Genomic DNA, 19,639 nt, shown 5'->3' with positions numbered 1-19,639 from the left:
CCAAGCTTCCTGTATCTTGCATCGAACCTGGACTGGCAATTCATTTCTTATATGATATTATACATTTTTTAATGCCATCCTCCCAAATCATCACACACACCCCCTCCCCACTCTCCCACAGAGTCCAAAAGACTGTTCTATACATCAGTGTCTCTTTTGCCATCTTGCATACAGGGTTGTCATTACCATCTTTCTAAATTCCATATATATGCGTTAGTATACTGTATTGGTGTTTTTCTTTCTGGCTTACTTCACTCTGTATAATAGGCTCCAGTTTCATCCACCTCATTAGAACTGATTCAAATGTATTCTTTTTAATGGCTGAGTAAATAATCCATTGTGTATATGTACCACAGCTTTCTTTATCTGCTGATGGACATCTAGGTTGCTTCCATGGCCTGGCTATTATAAACAGTGCTGCGATGAACATTGGGGTACATGTGTCTCTTTCAATTCTGGTTTCCTCGGTGTGTGTGCCCAGCAATGGGATTGCTGGGTAGTATGGCAGTTCTATTTCCAGTTTTTTAAGGAATCTCCACACTGTTCTCCATAGTGGCTATACTAGTTTGCATTCCCACCAACAGTGTAAGAGCGTTCCCTTTTCTCCACATCCTCTCCAGCATTTATTGCTTGTAGAATTTTAAATACACTCAGTACAAGGTTAATATATTTACATAAAAGTATGTAACTCTTAACTGTAAAACTTAATGAATTATCACAGCATGAACATATTTTTGTATTGTAGCCTATAGATCAAAAAGTAAAATATTACCAACATAACAAAAGCTGCTCTCAGGTTTCCATATCACTATCTCCACCCTATCCATCAAAGAGAAAAACTTTTCCTGCAACATCTTAGTTTAGTCATGCCATGAAAACATACAGAATAGACTTTGGTGTCTGGCTTTGTGAATTCCAATGTTTGTCCCTCAAGCTCTGTGATAAAGCTCAAAGACTGTTCATCTTCTCAGTCTCCTAACCACCACTTTCTGATCATATTCTCAGCTGGTGCTTTAATTTCTAAAGTTCCCAGTGGAAAAGTGGCACAGCATACAGGACTGACTTTGCTTTCTTTCTATCCATGATCTTGGCTCTAAAATCTTCACTGCCTTGGAAACTCTCCAGTGCCTTCAAACACAAGCCTTTTTATATCTTGGCCAGTTTTTCTAGTTGTTCTCAGCTGATTTCAGTCAGGCTAGTTGTTCAAGCCAATCTCAACATTTTATCCTGTTAACTAACAATAAGCTAATCTTTTCATCAATATAAGCAGAAATCAAGCAAGTATTTTCACATTCTTGAATTATTCTTTTAATTCTATTGGCAAATTTTATGGCACAGAAATTGAGCATTCTTGCTTTGACTCATAATCCTGTTAGAATCTCTTTCTTGTTGGTCTATCTCTCCTTCCCCAGGACACACCTACTTACCACCTCACCTCTTCCCATAGGAAAAATACTACTTTCTTCCACAAAAAGAGATTTTCTTCTGGTGTCTATCTTGCATCCATAATGCCTTCTGTAATCTTGAGTAACATCTCATACTTCAATCAGATGCTCATTATTCTCTCTACCCTGTTTGGAAAGAGGAAGGGAAGAGAAGGAGAAAGAATTTTAACTCTAAGAGAAAAGATGAGTGCTGGTGTTATTGTTCAGTAGCTAAGTAGTGTCCGACTTTTTGCAAAATCATGTCCATTGAGTCAGTGACCCCCTCTAACCATCTCATCCTCTGCTGCTCTCTTCTCCTTTTCCTTCAATCTTTCCCAGCATCAGAATTTTTCCAGTGAGTCGGTTCTTCACATCAAGTGGCCAAAGTATTGGAACTTCAGCTTCAGCAACAGCCTTTCCAATAAATATTCAGGGTTGATTTGTTTCTTTTAGGATTAAAGATTTGATTTCCTTGCAGTCCAAGGGACTTCCAAGAGTCTTCTCCAACACCACAATTTGAAAGCTTCAATTGTTCAGTTCTCAGCCTTCTTTATAGACCAACTCTCACATTCGTACTTATCTCACATCCACACTTGAGTATATTAACCTCTAAGGATGGGTACTTGTAGGTTAATATATATTAACTATATTGATAAAGAAATCACATCAGTAATTCAAAAGCCTATCCTGACATTCACTTTAAAACTTCTAAAACTATCTAATCTCAATTATCTCCCCCTTTAGGGGCCTTATGTAATTTCTTGGAGTTGCCAGAATTAGATCAGAGAACTCAAATTTGGATAGAGAGAGAAAGACATTCAGACCAGATACAAACCAGCGTTGTTATAAATCCTGAAACAATCCTGTGGTCCCTTCTTTCTCTCTTTTCCTCCATTCTCTACCTCATTCTTTTTCTTTTTTTTTTTTTTTCCCCTTCTCTTTTCAATAAACACTGACTCAGAGCCTAGTGCATCCATAGGCTCCAGGTTTACTAAGAGCTACAGTGCCATCCCTGACCTGCAGGAGCAAACAGTCCTGTTGGAGAGGTGAAAATAGGACGAAGAGTTAATATCCACCCCACCCAGGCTGAAACAGCTACTATCCAGGTCACTGACAATTCCCAGAGTGGGCAGATGAAGAGCAATTCATTCATTCACCCATCCATTCTACACGCATTTCCCTGTGGACTGTGCCAAACACTATGCTGAATCCTTGATGTGCGGGATAGTGATCAAGATCCAGTAGCCCTTTCAAGAAGACCTCAGTCTAGTGGGAGACAGGGTCCTGTCCTGCAAGGCGAAGTGTTCTCGCCATCAGACTGGGGTGCTGGGAAAGGTTTCCTGGAGGAGTGATATGTAATAGAATGTTGAAAGGAAAATAGAAGCTTGGCACATTGAGGAAAAGGGGCATTCACAGGTGCAGGGAAAATCTCCGGAAAAAATTTAAACACAGCATGGCTCAGCAGAGGAAAGGGTCTGAATCTCTCTGGAGCAAAATGCTTCTCTAGGGGAATAGTCCCCTGGAGGGGGACATGGCAACCCACTCCAGTATTCTTGCAGGGAAAATCCCATGGTCAAGGAGCCTGGAAGGCTACAGTCCATGGGGTTGCAAAGAATCAGACACGACTGAAGCAACTGAGTTATGAGTATAAGGGGAACAGTCAGAGTTGAGCAGAAACTGAACCACAAAAGACCCTTTGAACTAAGAACCCTAGGCTTCATCCTGATGTGGGGACACTGGAGATTTTGAGCAGAAGAATGACATAATAGAGCAAATCCACTGCCACGGCTAAAGAAACAGGTTGTGATGCAAGATGTGGGTCAGTCTCACGCACACAATACTGTTGTCACGGACACTGAGAGCTGGTTAACAAGTGAGGGTCGAGAGCAATCTCAGGGCCAAGAAGGAGTGCCCACAATCCTGTCCAAGGAGAGAGGGAACAGGTTCTACCAGAAAAAGTTGGGCACAGGGAGAGGAGACAGACACGACACAGACTTATGTACACATATCACACGTACACATACACGTACACATGAAGGCAATACGAGACCCAAAGCCTAAATCTGGGGAAACCTATCTATGGTTTTCACTGCTTTCCAATCCTAACATAAAACTCACCTCTTCCAAGAAGAATTTTCCAGCTGCTTCTTTTCTCTGCCTCCCTTGGCCCCCTCAGGCACTCAGCTCCCATTACACTGGTGACTTTTTTTCCAAATGCATACTCCTCTGCCCTCCCCACAGCCTCCCCTCCCATATCCTCTCTCACACACATTAAAAGAAGTTGCTTCCGATCACATGTTCCCAAGGGAATGGTGACCCAGAAGCCTGTGAAGAGAAGATGACATTGAAGGAGACAAGATGAAAACCTCTGGAGGGAAACAATGATACTGTGGAGCTAGACAGAGTCTAGAAAAACTGAGGCACTGGGTCCTGCACAAGGAGAGTCAGGGGAGATGAGAAGTAGAGGGGGAGGATGGCACTCACACAACAAACCTTTCTTCTCCTCAGCTACTGTGCAGCCATACTACATAGAAAGTCCCACCAGCAGCCCATCAGGGAGACAACCAAGACCCAACAAAATTCAGTAATGAGGTCTCAAGGGTTCAGAGGTTCCAGAATAGCTGGAAGGTCCAAGCGGTAAGACTCAGAATGGGCAGTGGAACACAGCCACTAAAACTAGTGGTTAAGACACCGTGGCAAAGAGCACAGAAACTCTCCCATCTCCCTGGGTGCCAGCCTCGGGCTCAGATCAGAGGTGTTTTAGGAACACGATGGTATGCGCATGATAACAAAGTCACATGGAAAATCAGCACCCCAAACTGAGAGTTTATATAAAAGTGAAGGATAAATGAAAAGAAAAAAGAGGAAGATAAAAATAATCACCAAAACCTTAACACCAGTTCTATCTGAATACTGGAATTATAGGTGACTGTTTTTCTTTGCTTTGTTTTCAAATTATTTGTAGTGAGGCTTTTTTCTTTTTTTTTTTTTTTTTTCATTTGTATTTTACAGCAGAATAACTCACTACTAGAGGGTAAGAAGGCCAGTTCCACCACCAAGGGATTCACTGCAAAGGAACATTCAGGAGCCAAATTAATCCTTCCTCTGAGACCTAAAAGAATAGATGTTAATTGCAGGAGGTTCTAAAGCATCACAGTGTGTTCACATGCTTTTCTTAATCCAGTGTAATTACATCCACCTTGGGTAATGATACACTGCAAATGTTACTCATAACACAGGCCAACTCTCCTCACCCAGCCCTCCTGCTGTCCCCCTTCCTCCTCCTCCATAGTTAGCTCAGGGGCCAAAATGCTCTTGGGGGAAAAAAGCTCCCAAAATGCCTCTGATTTGAGGAGGAGGCTGGCATCCAGGGAGTATGAGAGTTTCTATGACCAACCTAGATAACATATTGAAAAGCAGAGGCATTACTTTGCCAACAAAGGTCCGCCTAGTCAAGGCCATGGATTTTCCAGTGGTCATGTATGGATGTGAGAGTTGGACTGTGAAGAAAGCTGAGCACCAAAGAATTGATGCTTTTGAACTGTGGTGTTGGAGAAGACTCTTGAGAGTCCCTTGGACTACAAGGAGGTCCAATAAGTCCATTCTAAAGGAGATCGGTTCTGGGTGTTCTTTGGAAGGAATGATGCTAAAGCTGAAACTCCAGTACTTTGGCCACCTCATGTGAAAAGTTGACTCATTGGAAAGGACTCTGATGCTGGGAGGGATTGGGGGCAGGAGGAAAAGGAGACGACAGAGGATGAGATGGCTGGATGGCATCACCGACTCGATGGACGTGAGTTTGAGTGAACTCCGGGAGTTGGTGATGGACAGGGAGGCGTGGTGTGCTGCAGTTCATGGGGTCACAAAGAGTTAGACACGACTGAGCAACTGAACTGAACTGAACTGAACTGATGCTCTTTTCCAAGAGGCCTGTGTTCTTGTCATTCCATCTAGTTTTTTCCCTATCACTGCCTCTGACCCTCCTCATCGTTCCCTCCTCTCTGTCCAAAGAGTGGACTTGGCCAGGGGCGGGGGAAGGAGAGGTTGCCCAAAAGGAAACCAGTACAGGACTAAGTCAGATTGACCTTATGGATGAAGAAACAGGTCTGGGGGATAGTGCATGGCCCAGACTCACAAGTCACTGGTGGTTAGTCCAGTTTAGAGCACAGGTTCTCCCTGACCCCAAGTCAAGTCACTGGTGGTTGGTCCAGTTTAGAGCACAGGTCCTCCCTGATCCCACGTCCTCAGAAAAGTTTCCGATCCCTATCCTTCAGAACAGAGCAGAGACTGCAAACTTCACAGGTCAACTGGCGTTGCTTCAGGTCCAGCCAGAAAGCTGACCACTGGATCTCAGGTGGTCAGGATCTCTGGAAGTCATAATCCAAGGGAGATTCTGAAAATAAGAAGAAGGAGACAATGGGGCAATGAGGTGCCTTGGAGGGAAGATGGGGGATGGCAAGGGAGAGGCGTTTGCCATGGCCAATTTATATAAGCTACTTTCCATGGAAAAATAAACCAGATTATAATAGCCCTGGGATCATCTTCTTGGTTGATGAAATATTTATCAAATATTCACACTGAGGCCCAGCCTTGTGGAGATTTGGAGATTTAGGAGGATCTAATCTTGCCTGGACGGTGCTCATAGCGCAGAAGGAAAGACGCTGGGAACCTACACAGATGTGAACAATGGTCCTATAGTCTCTCACCTTGGGATTCTCTGAGCACATGGATGAAACAAAAGAAAAATTCACTAGAGACTCTGCAACCAAACTGATCATTTTCTACTCTGTAGGCAGTGAGAAGATTTGCCCCAAGTCATCCACCTAATTTCAACGGGTTCAGCTATTGAAATTAAGAGTATCATTGGAAGAATGAAAATTAAGAATAGCCAGAAAGTCTGAGGAACAAGCTTTCCTGGCCAAGACAGAGACTGGATCTAGATTCTGATCTTCAGTAGTAAATCCTATCAACAGTTTGTGAGTAAGAGAGAAGTTACACCCAAAGCCCAGGGCAGAGGAGGCAATTTCTGAAAGCAGCACATAAGTACCAAAGAGGATTCAAAACCAAAGTGGAGGGAGCACTCACCTTGCCCTGCTTTTCAATGACTCCCAGAAAAGAAGTGCCTTGGCATTGTCACTAAAGCAGCACATGCCTGAAAAACTGGGATTAAATGAGCAAATAAGATGTGGTCCAAATATACAAAGGAATATTTCTCAGACACAAAAAGGAACAAAACTGGGTCATTTGTAGAGACATGGATGGACCTAGAGACCATTATACAGAGTGAAGTAAGTCAGAAAGAGAAAAACATATATCATATATTAAGATATGTATGTGGAATCTAGAAAAATGGCATAGACAATTTTATCTGCAAAGCAGAAACAGAGACACAGAGGTAGAGAATAAATATATGGATGCCAAAGGGTTGGGGGGATTAACTGGAAGATTGGGATTGACTTATATACACTACTGTGTATAAGATAGGTAACTAATGAGAACCTACTGTATAGAAAAGGGAACTCTACTCAGTGTTATGTGTTGACCTAAAAAGGAAGAAAATCCCAAAAAAAGAGGGGAGATATATATATATATATATATATATATATATATACATACATACACATACATACATCTGATTCACTTTGCTGTACAGTAAGACACTAACACAACATTGTAAAACAGCTATATTTCAATAAAAAATAATTTAAACAAAGGAAAAAAAACTAGGATTAAACCTTTAGGCCAAAAAGCCTTTAAAGCTATGGATTTGAAATGCTTTTGCTTTTCCCTCTGTGTCATATTGATTTCCAAGATTCCATTTGACTTGGGATTCAGTTAAAACAACCTGGATTATCCACCCACAGACACCAGTGGAGAAGGTGGTCAAAGAGCCAGCACGCTTGGACCTGCTATCACCACCATGTATGAAAGTCCTTAGAGGGGTCAAGTGACATTGCCGATTTCAGGGCAGGAGATCGGGCCCACAAATGCTGCTCACTGCTGCCGTCCATGAGGTTGCGAAGAGTTGGACACGACTGAGCGACTTCACTTTATTTTTTCACTTTCATGCCTTAGAGAAGGAAATGGCAACCCACTCCAGTGTTCTTGCCTGGAGAATCCCAGGGACTGCGGAGCCTCGTGGGCTGCCATCTATGGGGTCGCACAGAGTCGGACACGACTGAAGTGACGCAGCAGCAGCAGCTGCTCCTCCCTTCTATAAACTTTATGTGTAAGCCCAGGAAGTAGGCCCTGAGCCCTCAGGCTACAGAGCAGCTGCCCACCTGTGAAAGGGCTTCATGACATCAGCAGTTAACTTCCAGGCCCAGAGGCTAGAGCACGCAGGCCCAGCAGCTTCCTTGAGCGAGTCTGCTCAGCTCTGAAAGACTTTTACTGTCATTCTAACAACTCTCTGGTCTCACTGCCGACACCTGGAGGTACTCTTGTCAGGAGAGAGCAGACTGTCACCTCTTGGATCTGCAGTAGGAGTACTGAGCTGGGAGGAGAGACCCAGGTTCTGCTCTTGGCCCTTCTGTGTGGCCTTGGGAAGTGCGTTAGCCTCTCTGGGCTTTGGGTTTGTCGTCTACCTCTACAAATGACAGAAGCTGATTGGGTGACCTCCACTGTCCTTCCAGCTGCTGCCATCCACCAATGCATACAGAGTCCCTGGGGAGCTAGGAGAGCCCATATAAGGTTCCTCTGTCCCCTACTTCCCAGAGGGCACAAACCTGGGCCTGACTTGAAAGGAGAGGGGGTGCAATCCCTTTGTTCTGCCCACATCAATCCAAAAGAAGAGGTATGCAGTGCTTAGAAAGAACACAAGGTTTAGAGTCAAAAGAACTGAATCCAAATCCTGGCTTTGGGAATTTGAGCAATTGCATTGGCCTCCTTGAGGCACTTCCTCAGCTGGAGAATGAAGATAAGATATCCCCGAGCACACAGGACCATTGTGAGAAATGAATAAGACACTTGACAGCAGTCCATAAACCCAAGTGTCTGTCCAGACAGGAAGTCCGTAGGTACGTGGCTCACCCCACATGCTACAAGCTCCCTGGGAATGCAGAACATCTCAGCCACCGTCCTCCTCCTCCCTGCAAGTATGCGCTCCAGGAGCACCTGAGAGAGATACATCTCAAGAGTAAACACATCCTGAGAAGGTCCCAGTGGGCCGTCAAGAACTAAAGGAGACCCTGATCTCAAGCTTTGTCAGTTGTAACTTGACAAAGAGGACAAGGCTTCTGGTTGTGCCACTAGAAGGCTGTAAAGGTACAATCATTCCTTAAGACCTTTGAAAAGGAAAGTGGCAAGAGAGATGGAAACAGTGGTTCGGATGAACCCAGGGAAGCTTCCTGGAGAAGGAATTCCAGCAGCTAGGAGCTGCTATAGTGCTGTCCTTCTGCCTGATCTCTAAGTAACAGAACCTGCTGACCAGGAGGGCTGGAGAGAGGACACAAATGGCAACCCAGGGGGGTGTCTGGGCCTCTGAGATGCCTCCTGGTCTGTGACTAAGAGAAAACTTTTCCCATTGAATATAAACAACACCAAGGACTTGCAAATTCTATGCCTGACCTGCCAGTGCTCCTGAACCCCTGCCCTGTGTCCATTTTATTCTTTACAAGCCCTTTTTTTCCTCAGGTATGTTGTCAACACTAGTCATGAGAATGCAAATATGAAGATTTAGGTACTTAAAGATGGTGATGAGCAGGCTTCTATCAGATTGAGGGTTCCTCAGTTCAAGAGCTGTGATGTCCCCTCACACTGGGGATTGCCTGGGGACAGGGACCAGGTCCTGCCTCCTGCAGGGCTGTCAGTCAATGAGTCTCAATAATTCCCTTCAATTTACCATCAGTATTTACTGAGCACCTGCTAATGCCTAGCTATGAAAGATTTGCTGTAAGGGCCATCCCCTCTAAGGATACAGTTATAAGCAGGACTCATGACTTCATTTGTGAGGCTACAGAACCCAGATGTACTAACAAGCACATATGCAGATTTAAGTGTCTAAAAGCTACAAATTTTAGAAATCTGACATGCCAAGTCTTGCAAAATTCCAAATACTTAAGTGTTCTAATTCTACAAACTTTCATCATTTCCTCCTTGATAAAGACAATATGTAATCATCAACCACTTGCACACAGATTATCCCCCTACTTCTGGTTGAAAGGGATAAAATGGAGAATCCTGTTCATACCTCACACCTGAGGCAAGGTTAACTCAGAGCCATGGGATCCAGCACAGCTCTCAATATCATGTTGCCTCAGCCTCCTCCTCATGTTAAGAAAGTACCAGTTAGAAGATTTTCCTTATTAAACGTCATGCAGAGTAGCAGAGGCAGGCATGGAGTACCCCTCCCCCAAATCTACCAAGGGGATCCATGCACAGCTCTAAAAAACTCCTCTGTACTCCTTAGCACACTGCCCAGTACACTGGTGTTGGTATTAGAGAAATTAAATGGAAGTAGTCTTGTTCAGGCTTCACAGACAAAAAAGCAGAGCAGACCTCTGACCTTGCTTCTGACCTGCCTGGTCAGTGCCATGACTATGTGCCTGCTCATGAGTGCCCCGATTTTTTCTAGTAAAACCAGCAGCAATATAGAAAAGACAGGGAGCAGGTTTTAGAATTCTTGAGCCCTGGAGGAGGTCTAGCCAACCACACCTGGGGCTTAACAAAATCCTCTGACTCACAAGATAAAACAAACAGTATTGTAAAAAAAAGATTAATGTGAAACCAGAGCTGCAATTTGTTCACAAACTGATGACGATATCAGTTTGTGGCCTGGAATTATAAGCAGGACCCCCCAAAATTGCAATTTTGAAGTCTCACCCGTAGGGTGGATGTGTCATCCAGTATCTTTTTCCAACTGAGACTCCAGATTGCTGTTACTGGTGGGGTTGGTGGGGCTTCCCAGCACAGTTTGAATCTGGATGCTACTTGGTCCCAGTTGGGTGATGTATGTGCTATTACATTCCTCTACTGTTTCTATTTCTCTCTTCTTCTAATGATTGCATATTGAAAGTAAGTTAGATAATTCTCTATTAAATATTGAAATTATTTATTTGTGTTTAACAAGTAGTTTCTTTTGTTAACAAATCTTTCAAACCTGAAACGAAAGTTGAAGCTTTCGGCAAAACAGTTGGCTGGATTAATGAATAAAGCATTAGGATATTAAATCTGATAGAAAGAAAATATCATATCTTTCTTATAAGAACATAAATGCTCCAAACTAATACAGGCAATTTCAAGATTATTAGCTCTTTGGAGTCACCTGCACTTGAGGTTCCCAAACTTTAGAATTTCATAAAGAAGTAACATCGCCCTCATAAAAACTGTGATAGCCAAATAATATGATAGCCAAATTCTCATTTTGACAAATAAGGACATGAAAGAAACAACTTGGACCTCTTGTCAACATCACTTTTAAAAGGAACAAAGCCTTAATATACGCCCAAGAAAGGTAGGAGGCTCATGATTTCTGAATTAGACTTTCCTTCTCACAAACCGTCTGCTGACATCTTTTTACTTACATTTTCCTAAGGACTTGGGTACACACAGTAAGGGGCCAACATGGGTCCACAGATCAGTGTGGGAACCTGGTCCACATCTTCTCTTCTCCAGTGAACCCAACAAAATAAAGCTGTCCTTTATTATGTGTCTTTTATTATACCCATAGCTAGTTGGAGTGTTTTTTTCCCCTCCAAAACCTCCACGATGCCTCAGCTTCAAGTTGAAACATGCTTTCTCCAGCAGATCCGGACTTTTCCCTCCTGGGTATTCTCTCAGGAGGGGAGCACCTGGGCTCCTCCTGGGTTCACCTGGATTCATGCTCTCCAAACTAAACTACTGCCACAAGTTTCTGAAGGCCACAGTCTAATCAGATCATGCAGATCATTAAAACGCCACCATAATTAACTGTCAATGTATTATTGGAGCTGTCATTTCAACACGTATCTGGGTGGAACTAACTTCAAATGTGATATCTGAAACAAGAGCAGTTGAGCTCCAATGATGAAAGAAGAGGACAAAATGCTGTTTCTCATACACAGAGTTGATGCTACTGGTCCAGGGTCAGCCAGGAATTTCCAAGTTATTTTCCTAGATAAGAGCTTGCCTCACACCATCTGTGGACTCCCTCATGGCTTCAGTAAAACAACAATTACAGTTATCTGATAGACAAGGTAACTGAGTATCAGAAAGTTTGTTCAATAATCAACAAATGCTTACCAAGTGCCTCCGGTGTGTAGGCACTGCATAAGGTACTGTGACTTTACCCAAGGTTGATACAGCTGGCAAGTAGCACAGGGAGCACCCAAATCCAGCCACCTAATCTCAAGTCCATTCCATTCCATGGCTGCCTCTTACACTGAGGTCAGTGTTACCACACCAGACAAGACCCCAGAGCTGAATGGCCTTGGTGGGAAGAACCACATGGTCTATCTCTTTAGCTTGTTCTTCTACAAGGAAAGTCAATAGTAAAGATCAGTAGTTTTAGACATTCATTGTCTTCAGGAGTAAATCAAAACTGCTACCAGTGCCCCATTACTTATGGCGCTGTCCATGCTGTGCAACCCAGAAGTGGGTGCTAGGTGCTTACACACTCTCTCTAGACAGGAAACAAGACAGGAACATCCCAGTGAGGCACATGTGAAACCCCGGGGGAGAAACTTGGCAAAGAAGAAACAGCACCTCTCTAAAATTCTAAGACGTTCCAAGCAATAGGACCAGGAGCCAAAGAGTGGGATGTGAAAGTTCCTACTTCTTGGACCAAAGACTAAGAACTCCAGTGGGACTCTCTCAGGTTGCTTGAAGAGTCTGAGACCTATTCCTGAAGCACAGCCCTCTGGTGATGGCATGTGCACCATGCCAGGAGTTTTGCAAAAAATGTCTAACATCCACTCTGGCTGACCATCCCTGCTAGCCAGCCTGCTTTACAGTTGCATCAGAGAAGGGGCCAGTCATATAGGAGGCTGCCCATCTCAAGAATGCCAAAATCTTCATGAATGGGTCACCCCATGACTACAATCACAGGGAGGTGGGGTGACAGCCAAAGGTCACGTAACTGAGGCCAAACATGAAAGGCTGGTCCAGATCGATAGCTGATGAGTCAGAACTCAGAGAGAGTATAAAACCTCAGAAGCTCCAGTGCTCCTCACACAGCCAGCATCTCCTCTCCTCACTCATCCTTCCTGGTGCTTTGGGTAAGTGTGAGTTCTACTGGCTCTCATCTTCCAAGTCAGTTTCACCCAGGCTTGCATGGGCTATGTGGACCAGGGGACAGGTGGGCAAGGCCTCTCTCCCCTTTAGAACCTACAGGACCTCTGCTCTTCCAACTGCATCCATGTTCAGAGGGGCTTCAGGCAGGAAAGAGAGCTGAGCTACTGCTGTACAGATGGTGTTTCTGATCTGGCCAAAATGTAAATGCCACAAAGACAAGACTATCTTCCTGTCTCTCTGGCACCCCTATAAGAGACATGACCTGTCCCCGGCATAGAAGTGCATTCTGCAGAGACTGTCCCAGACAGCCTGTGGATGGGCTGGATGGACTTTGTGAATTTGTAAGGAAGAGAAGTTGAGTGTACTTTCAGAGAACAGGAAGAATGATTCAGAGGATGCTGCAGATGGGGAGATTTTAGCAGTCATAAGAACCCATTGCCTGTTTTACACAAGATGTTCTGAGAGGGTAATGACTTGTGAGATGCTGGACACAATTCCTGCTAGTTTGGTCCCCTCAACCCAGCTTGCCTTCTTGGTAAGCATTGCTTGATATATCCTAGTCAGAGATGTTGGTCCAAAGGATCACTGGGATCCTTTCTCCTGTTTCCAGACAGGACAATGGGGGAGACTGCCTTTTCTGGTAACTGGTGGGTGATCATGGCTGAGGTCAGTGGAACAGACCAAGAGTTTAAACTAATTCTTTTTTGCAAAGAATGGGGTGCAACAGCCCTCTGGCATTGGAACAAACCTCCCTCTGTTGTCCCAGGAGTGGATAAAATCCCCTACCCTAGGTGGAGGTTTGTGGTAATTTTCCATTTGCACTCTGTGTTGGGATCAGAGAGCAAGGAGTGAAATACTCGACCCATCTCATTTTACAGGAAATGAGGAAACAGAAAATGTGTGGGTCATTTGCCGGGAGATCACACAGCAGAGGCCTGAAGCAAAGCTGGGAAAGAAAGAGAAATGGGTACCACTAAGTGGGCTATTTAAAACTTGGTAAAGACTTTCTCAGGAGAAACACAACCCTTTTCTAAAAGCACTAATCCAGGAGTCCCAGCTGAGTGCTCTTCCCAATCCGATCAGAAAGAGCATCAAGCCTGGCCGAGGCAGTGCTGCTCAGAGGATGATGGACGTTTCCATGGATGCAGCTGCCTCTGCCGCCGCATCCTTTTGCAGCTGGCCCACTGATGCTCTCTGCTCTTCTTCCAGGGTTCTGTTCCTCCTTAGACAAGATGTCTCACCAGAAAAAGCAGCCCACCCCTCAGCCCCCAGTGGGCTGTGGGAAAACCTCTGGCGGCGGCGGCGGCGTCTTCTATAGCGGCGGCGGCGGTGGCTCTGGTAGCTGCGGCGGTTCCGGGGGTGGTGGCGGCGGCAGCTGCTCAGGTGAAAGTATCAAGTATTCCGGGGGCGGCGGCAGCTCTGGCTGCGAAGGCTACTCCTCCGGCGGCGGCTCCTCCGGTACCATCTGCTACCCCAGCGGCGGTGGCTCCTCCGGTACCGTCTGCCAGTCCAGCGGCGGCGGCGGTTCCGGGGGCAGCTGCTACTCCAGCGGCGGCGGCTCCTCCGGTACCGTCTGCTACCCCAGTGGCGGCGGCTCTTCCGGTACCGTCTGCCAGTCCAGCGGCGGCGGCGGTTCCGGGGGCGGCTGCTACTCCAGCGGCGGCGGCTCCTCCGGTACCGTCTGCTACTCCAGCGGCGGCGGTGGCTCCTCCGGCCAGCAGGTCCAGTGCCAGAGCTACGGAGGCGTCTCTAGTGGGGGCGGCTCTGCCTGCGGCGTCATCTCCTCCGGGGGCGGCTCCAGCTGCGGCGTCATCTCCTCCGGGGGCGGCTCCGGCTGCGGCGGCATCTCCTCCGGGGGTGGCTCTGGATACTTCTCGTCCTCCCAGACCTCCCAGACCCCGTGCTTGCCCCAGCAGAGCTACGGAGAAGGCTCATCCGGCGCCGGCTGCGGCGGCGGTTCCTCCGGGGGCAGCGGCTGCTTTTCCAGCGGTGGGGGCGGCAGTGGATCCGTCTGCCTGGGAGGCTCCTCCGGGGGTGACGGCGGCTGCATCTCTAGCGGTGGGGGCGGCAGCGGTTCCGGCTGCGGCGGCGGCTCCTCCGGGGGTGGTTCCGGGGGCGGCAAGGGCGTCCCAGTCTTCCATCAGACCCAGCAGAAGCAGGCGCCTACCTGGCCTGGCAAGTAAGGCCCCCCCGGGCTCCACGGAGACGAAGAGGCTGGAGGTGTTCTCCGTGGGCGTCGATGGGCTTACCGCTCTCATGATATTGCCCTGAGGTTTCTCGGCCCTTCTATCTGAATCCACCATAAGAAGCCACTGAGCTCTGGAGCTGCGTCTTGTTCTGCAGTTTTCCCTCCCTGGTTTCTATACAACTACCTCCTAATTCCAGTACCTTCTCAGTCAATAAATTTGCAATTCATGAGAATTTCTGCGTTTCCAGGCATCTTTGCAGCTTCTAAGTTCATTCGTTCCGTCCCATTCTCCTTTTATCCATTCCATTCATCCACAGGGACATTCATACAACAATATTTATCTTGTTGGGGGAGAGTGGGTGGTTAGATGAGAGTTAGCAGGGGAGGGGAGAATGGCTGGCAACCAAGGCCCAAAGGCATGAATTATCTGATTTATGGCGTAAAATCATGAGGTGATCCCAAAGCACAAAAATCCTGGGAAGAGACTTCAGTAAACGGTCCCCGGTAGCTTGGTAGCAATCATGGGTCTCTTCTTTGAGCTCAGTGATTTTTTTTTTTTTTTTTTTTTTTTTTTTTTGAGACAAGGCTGCCCTATTCCCGAAGCAACTAGAAAAAGAAGAACAACGAAAATCCTAAGATGGTAGAAGGAAAGAAATTATACAGATCAGAGCAGAAATAAATGAAATAAAAACTAAAAAAAAGGAAAGAAAAGATCAATGAAACTAAAAGCTGGTTCTTTGAAAAGAACAAAATTCATAAACCTTTAACCAAACTCACCAAGAAAAAAAAGAGAGAGAGAGAGCCCAAGTCAATAAAATCAGAAATGAAAAAGGAGAAGTTACAACTGACACCACAGAAATACACGACATCACAGGAGGGACTTCCCTAGTGGTCCAGTGGTTAAGACTCTGCCTTGCAATGCAAGGGACTCAGGTCCCATCCCTGGTAGATCCCTCATGCCACATGTGCCACAGCTGAAGACCAAACGCAGCCAAATAAATATATATTTTTTTTTAAGTAAGGAAAATTTGGGGGGAAAAGATCATAAGAGACTACTATGGGCAATGATATGCCAATAAAATGGACAACCTCGAGGAAACTGGACAAAGATATAATTTCTGAAGACTGAACCAAGAAGAAGTAGAAAATATCAACAGACCAATTACCAGTACTGAAATTGAATCAGCAATTTTAAAACTCCCAACAAACAGAAGTCCAGGACCAGATATCTTCACAGGTGAATTCTACAAAACATTCAAAGAGTTAACACCTATTCCTCTAAAAAGTGAAAGTCGCTCAGTTGTGTCTGACTTTATGTGACCCCATGGTTTATACAATCCATAGAATTCTCCAGGCCAGAACACTGGAGTGGGTAGCCGTTCCCTTTTCCAGAGGATCTTTCCAACCCAGGGGTCGAACCCAGGTCTCCCACATTGCAGGCAGATTCTTTACCAGCTGAGCCACAAGGGAAGCCCAACTATTCCAAAATATTGCAGAGGAAAGAATACTTCCGAACTAATTCTCTGAGGCCACCATCACCTTAATATCAAAACCAAACAAAGATATCACCAAAAAAAATTGTAGATCAGTATCACTAATGAACATAGATGCAAAACTCCTCAACAAAATACTACCAGACCGACTCCAACAATATATTAAAAGGATCAGATGCCACAATCAAGTGGGATTTATCTCAGGAATGCAAGAATTTTTCAACATCTATAAGTCAAACAATGTGATACACCACATTAACAAATTGAAGAATAAAAACCATATGATCATCTCAATAAATACAGAAAAAGGCTTTTGATAAAATTTAACACGAAAAATCCCATGGACAGAGGAGCCTGGCAGGCCACAGTCCAAAGGGTTGCAAAGAGTTAGCACTATTTACAATAGCTAAGATTTGGAAGCAACCTAAGTGTCCATTGACAGAACAATGGATAAAGAAGATGTAATATATATATCTCATACATATATATATATATATATATATATATATATGATGGACTATTACTCAGCTATAGAAAAGAATAATTCCATTTACAATGAGCATGCACACAATCTACAACAATGGAGGGAAGAATATACAGTGGAGAAGAGACAGTTTCTTCAACAAGTGTGGTGCTGGGAAAACTGGACAGCTACATGTGAAATAAAGAAACTAGAACATTCTCTAACATCATATGCAAAAATAAACTCAAAATTGATTAAAGATCTAAATGTAAGACTGGGTACTCTAAAACTCCTGGAAAAATATAGGCAGATACCTCTTTGACATAAATCACAATGATCTTTTTTTGGAACCGTCTCCTCAGTTCAGTTCAGTCGCTCAGTTGTGTCTGACTCTTTGTGACCCCCATGGACTGCAGCATACCAGGCTTCCCTGTCCATCACCAACTCCCAGAGTTTGCCGAAACTCATGTCCATCAAATCAGTGATGCCATCCAACCATCTCATCCTCTGTCATCTACTTCTCATCCTGCCTTCAGTCTTTTCCAGCATCAGGGTCTTTTCCAGTGAGTCAGTTCTTCGCATCAGGTAGCCAAAGTATTGGAGTTTCAGCTTCAGCATCAGTCCTTCCAATGAATATTCAGGACTTACTTCCTTGAGGATTGACTGGTTGGATCTCCTTGCAGTCCAAGAGACTCTCCAACACCACAGTTCAAAGGTATCAATTCTTTGGCGCTCAGCTTTCTTTATGGTCCAACTCTCACATTCATACATGACTATTGGAAAAACCATAGCTTTGACTAGACAGACCTTCATCAGCAAAGTAATGTCTCTGCTTTTTAATATGCTGTCTAGGTTGGTCATAACTTTTCTCCCAAAGAGCAAGCATCTTTTAATTTCATGGCTGCAGTCACCATCTGCAGTGATTTTTAGAGCCCAAGAAAATAGTCTGTCACTGTTTCCATTGTTTTTCCATCTATTTGCCATGAAGTGATGGGACTGGATGCCATGATCTTAGTTTTTTGAATGTTGAGTTTTAACCATCTCCTAGAGTAATGGAAATAAAAACAAATGTAAACAAATGGGACCTAATTGAACCTAAAAGCTTTTGCACAGAAAAGGAAAGCATAAACAAAACAAAAAATAACCTACAGACTGTGAGGAAGTATTTGTAAACTATGCGACCAACAAGGGATTAATTTCCAAAATGTACAAACAGCTCATACAGCTCAATATCAAAAAAAAAAAAAAGCCCAATCAAAAATGGACAGAAGATCTAATCAGACATTTCTCCCAAGCAGGCATACTGATGGTCAACAGGCACATGAAAAGGTGCTCAGCATCACTAATTAGTAAAGAAATACAAATCAAAACTACCAGGAGGTCTCACCTCATACCAGTCAGAAGGGCCATCATCAAAAATTCTACAAATAAATGCTGGGGTCAGTGAAGAAAAATGAACCTTTTTACAGTGTGTGTGGGAATGTAAATTGGTACAGCCACTATGGAGAACAGTATGGAGGCTCCTTTAAAAAGTAAAATTGGAATTACTGCATGATCCAGTGATCCCATTCCTGGGACTATATCCAGAGAAAACTATAATTTGAAAAGATACACGCATCCCAATGTTCATAGCAGCACTATTTACAATAGCTAAGACTTGGAAGAAACCTAAGTATCCCTTGACAGATGAATCCATAAAGAAGATGTGATATATATACTTGTCAGAATATTACTGTCATAAAAAAGAATGAAATAATTCCATTTATAGCAACATGAATGGACCTAGAGATTATCATACTAAGTGAAATAAGCCAGAAAGAGAGAGACAAATATCATATGATATCACCTATATATGGAATCTTTAAAAACGATACAAATGAACTTATTTACAAAACAGAAATAGACTCACAGACACAGAAAACAAACTTATGGTTACCACAGGGGAAAGAGGGAGATAAATCAGGAATTTTGGATTAAAATATACATACATTACAATATATGGAGTAGACAACCAGCAAGGACCTACTGTATAGCACAGGGAACTAGATTCAATATCTTGTAATAACCTAGAATGGAAAATAATCTAAGCATGAATGTGTATATATATATACATTTAACTGAATCACTTTGCTATACACCTGAAACTAATACAACATTGTATACAAACTATATCTCAATTAAAAAAAATTTTACAGACAGGACTGCCCTGAGAAGATGCTATCTCTCATAATCTGTAGCCTAGTCTTCACGGTCTACAAGTAGGTGGCTGCACATTAGAAGCAACTCAAGTCACCCCGATGCACAGCAGAAAAAGCAGCCCTATCAGATATTTATGAGCCTCTACAGTGTAAGACCGTTTACTAAGTACCTGTCGGGGCCGCAGGAAGTAGAGGAGCTATTTCTTGCTCTCATAGAGCTTTAGCCAACTTCAGAAAATATAATGTAAGCATGTGTTACATTATATTAAAATGTTAAATACCAGAGAGATCATGAGGAAACACAGGATGCATTCCCATTAACAAGGAAGAAGCTACTGTTGCTCTGTTAATTGTATAGCCCTCAAAAGAGATGTAAAACATCAGTCTGGTCAGGAACTCTGCAGGCCCCATTTCGTATCCTAAGTCTACCAGCTCAATGCAAAAGCTAACACTGATTTACTCAAAGCAACATATCTGCTGCCTCAAGAAGCCAAGGTATCCTCCCTACCCAGTCACTGCTAAGGACAAAAAGACAGATTATCCCTCTTCAGCTCTTCTATTTATAGAGTCACTGTCATGGTCTTTATAGACCGGGACCTGGGGGCTGGAGTTGACAAGAAGAAGGATGCAGGGGACCCAAGTCTCAAGTGAAACAAAGGTGCTTT

General features: G+C 44.3%; 1 protein-coding gene across 1 annotated transcript; it reads left to right on the top strand.

Moving 5' to 3' along the window:
- Positions 1 to 13,864: 13,864 nt before the first annotated feature.
- Positions 13,865 to 15,030, top strand: LORICRIN (loricrin cornified envelope precursor protein). Its single transcript, XM_055586830.1, has one exon. The coding sequence runs from the start codon at positions 13,865 to 13,867 to the stop codon at positions 14,813 to 14,815; it is 951 nt and encodes a 316-aa protein (XP_055442805.1). The 3' UTR covers positions 14,816 to 15,030.
- The last annotated feature ends 4,609 nt before the right edge of the window (positions 15,031 to 19,639 follow it).

This window comes from Bubalus kerabau, chromosome 6 (genome assembly GCF_029407905.1).
Source record: "Bubalus kerabau isolate K-KA32 ecotype Philippines breed swamp buffalo chromosome 6, PCC_UOA_SB_1v2, whole genome shotgun sequence".
NCBI classification, from domain to species: domain Eukaryota; kingdom Metazoa; phylum Chordata; class Mammalia; order Artiodactyla; family Bovidae; genus Bubalus; species Bubalus kerabau.
This window is presented reverse-complemented; position numbering and strand designations above follow the sequence as displayed.

Bases quoted from the DNA above. Each gene is read 5' to 3' on its own strand.
- LORICRIN (XM_055586830.1), top strand. From the start codon at position 13,865: ATGTCTCACCAGAAAAAGCAGCCCACCCCTCAGCCCCCAGTGGGCTGT.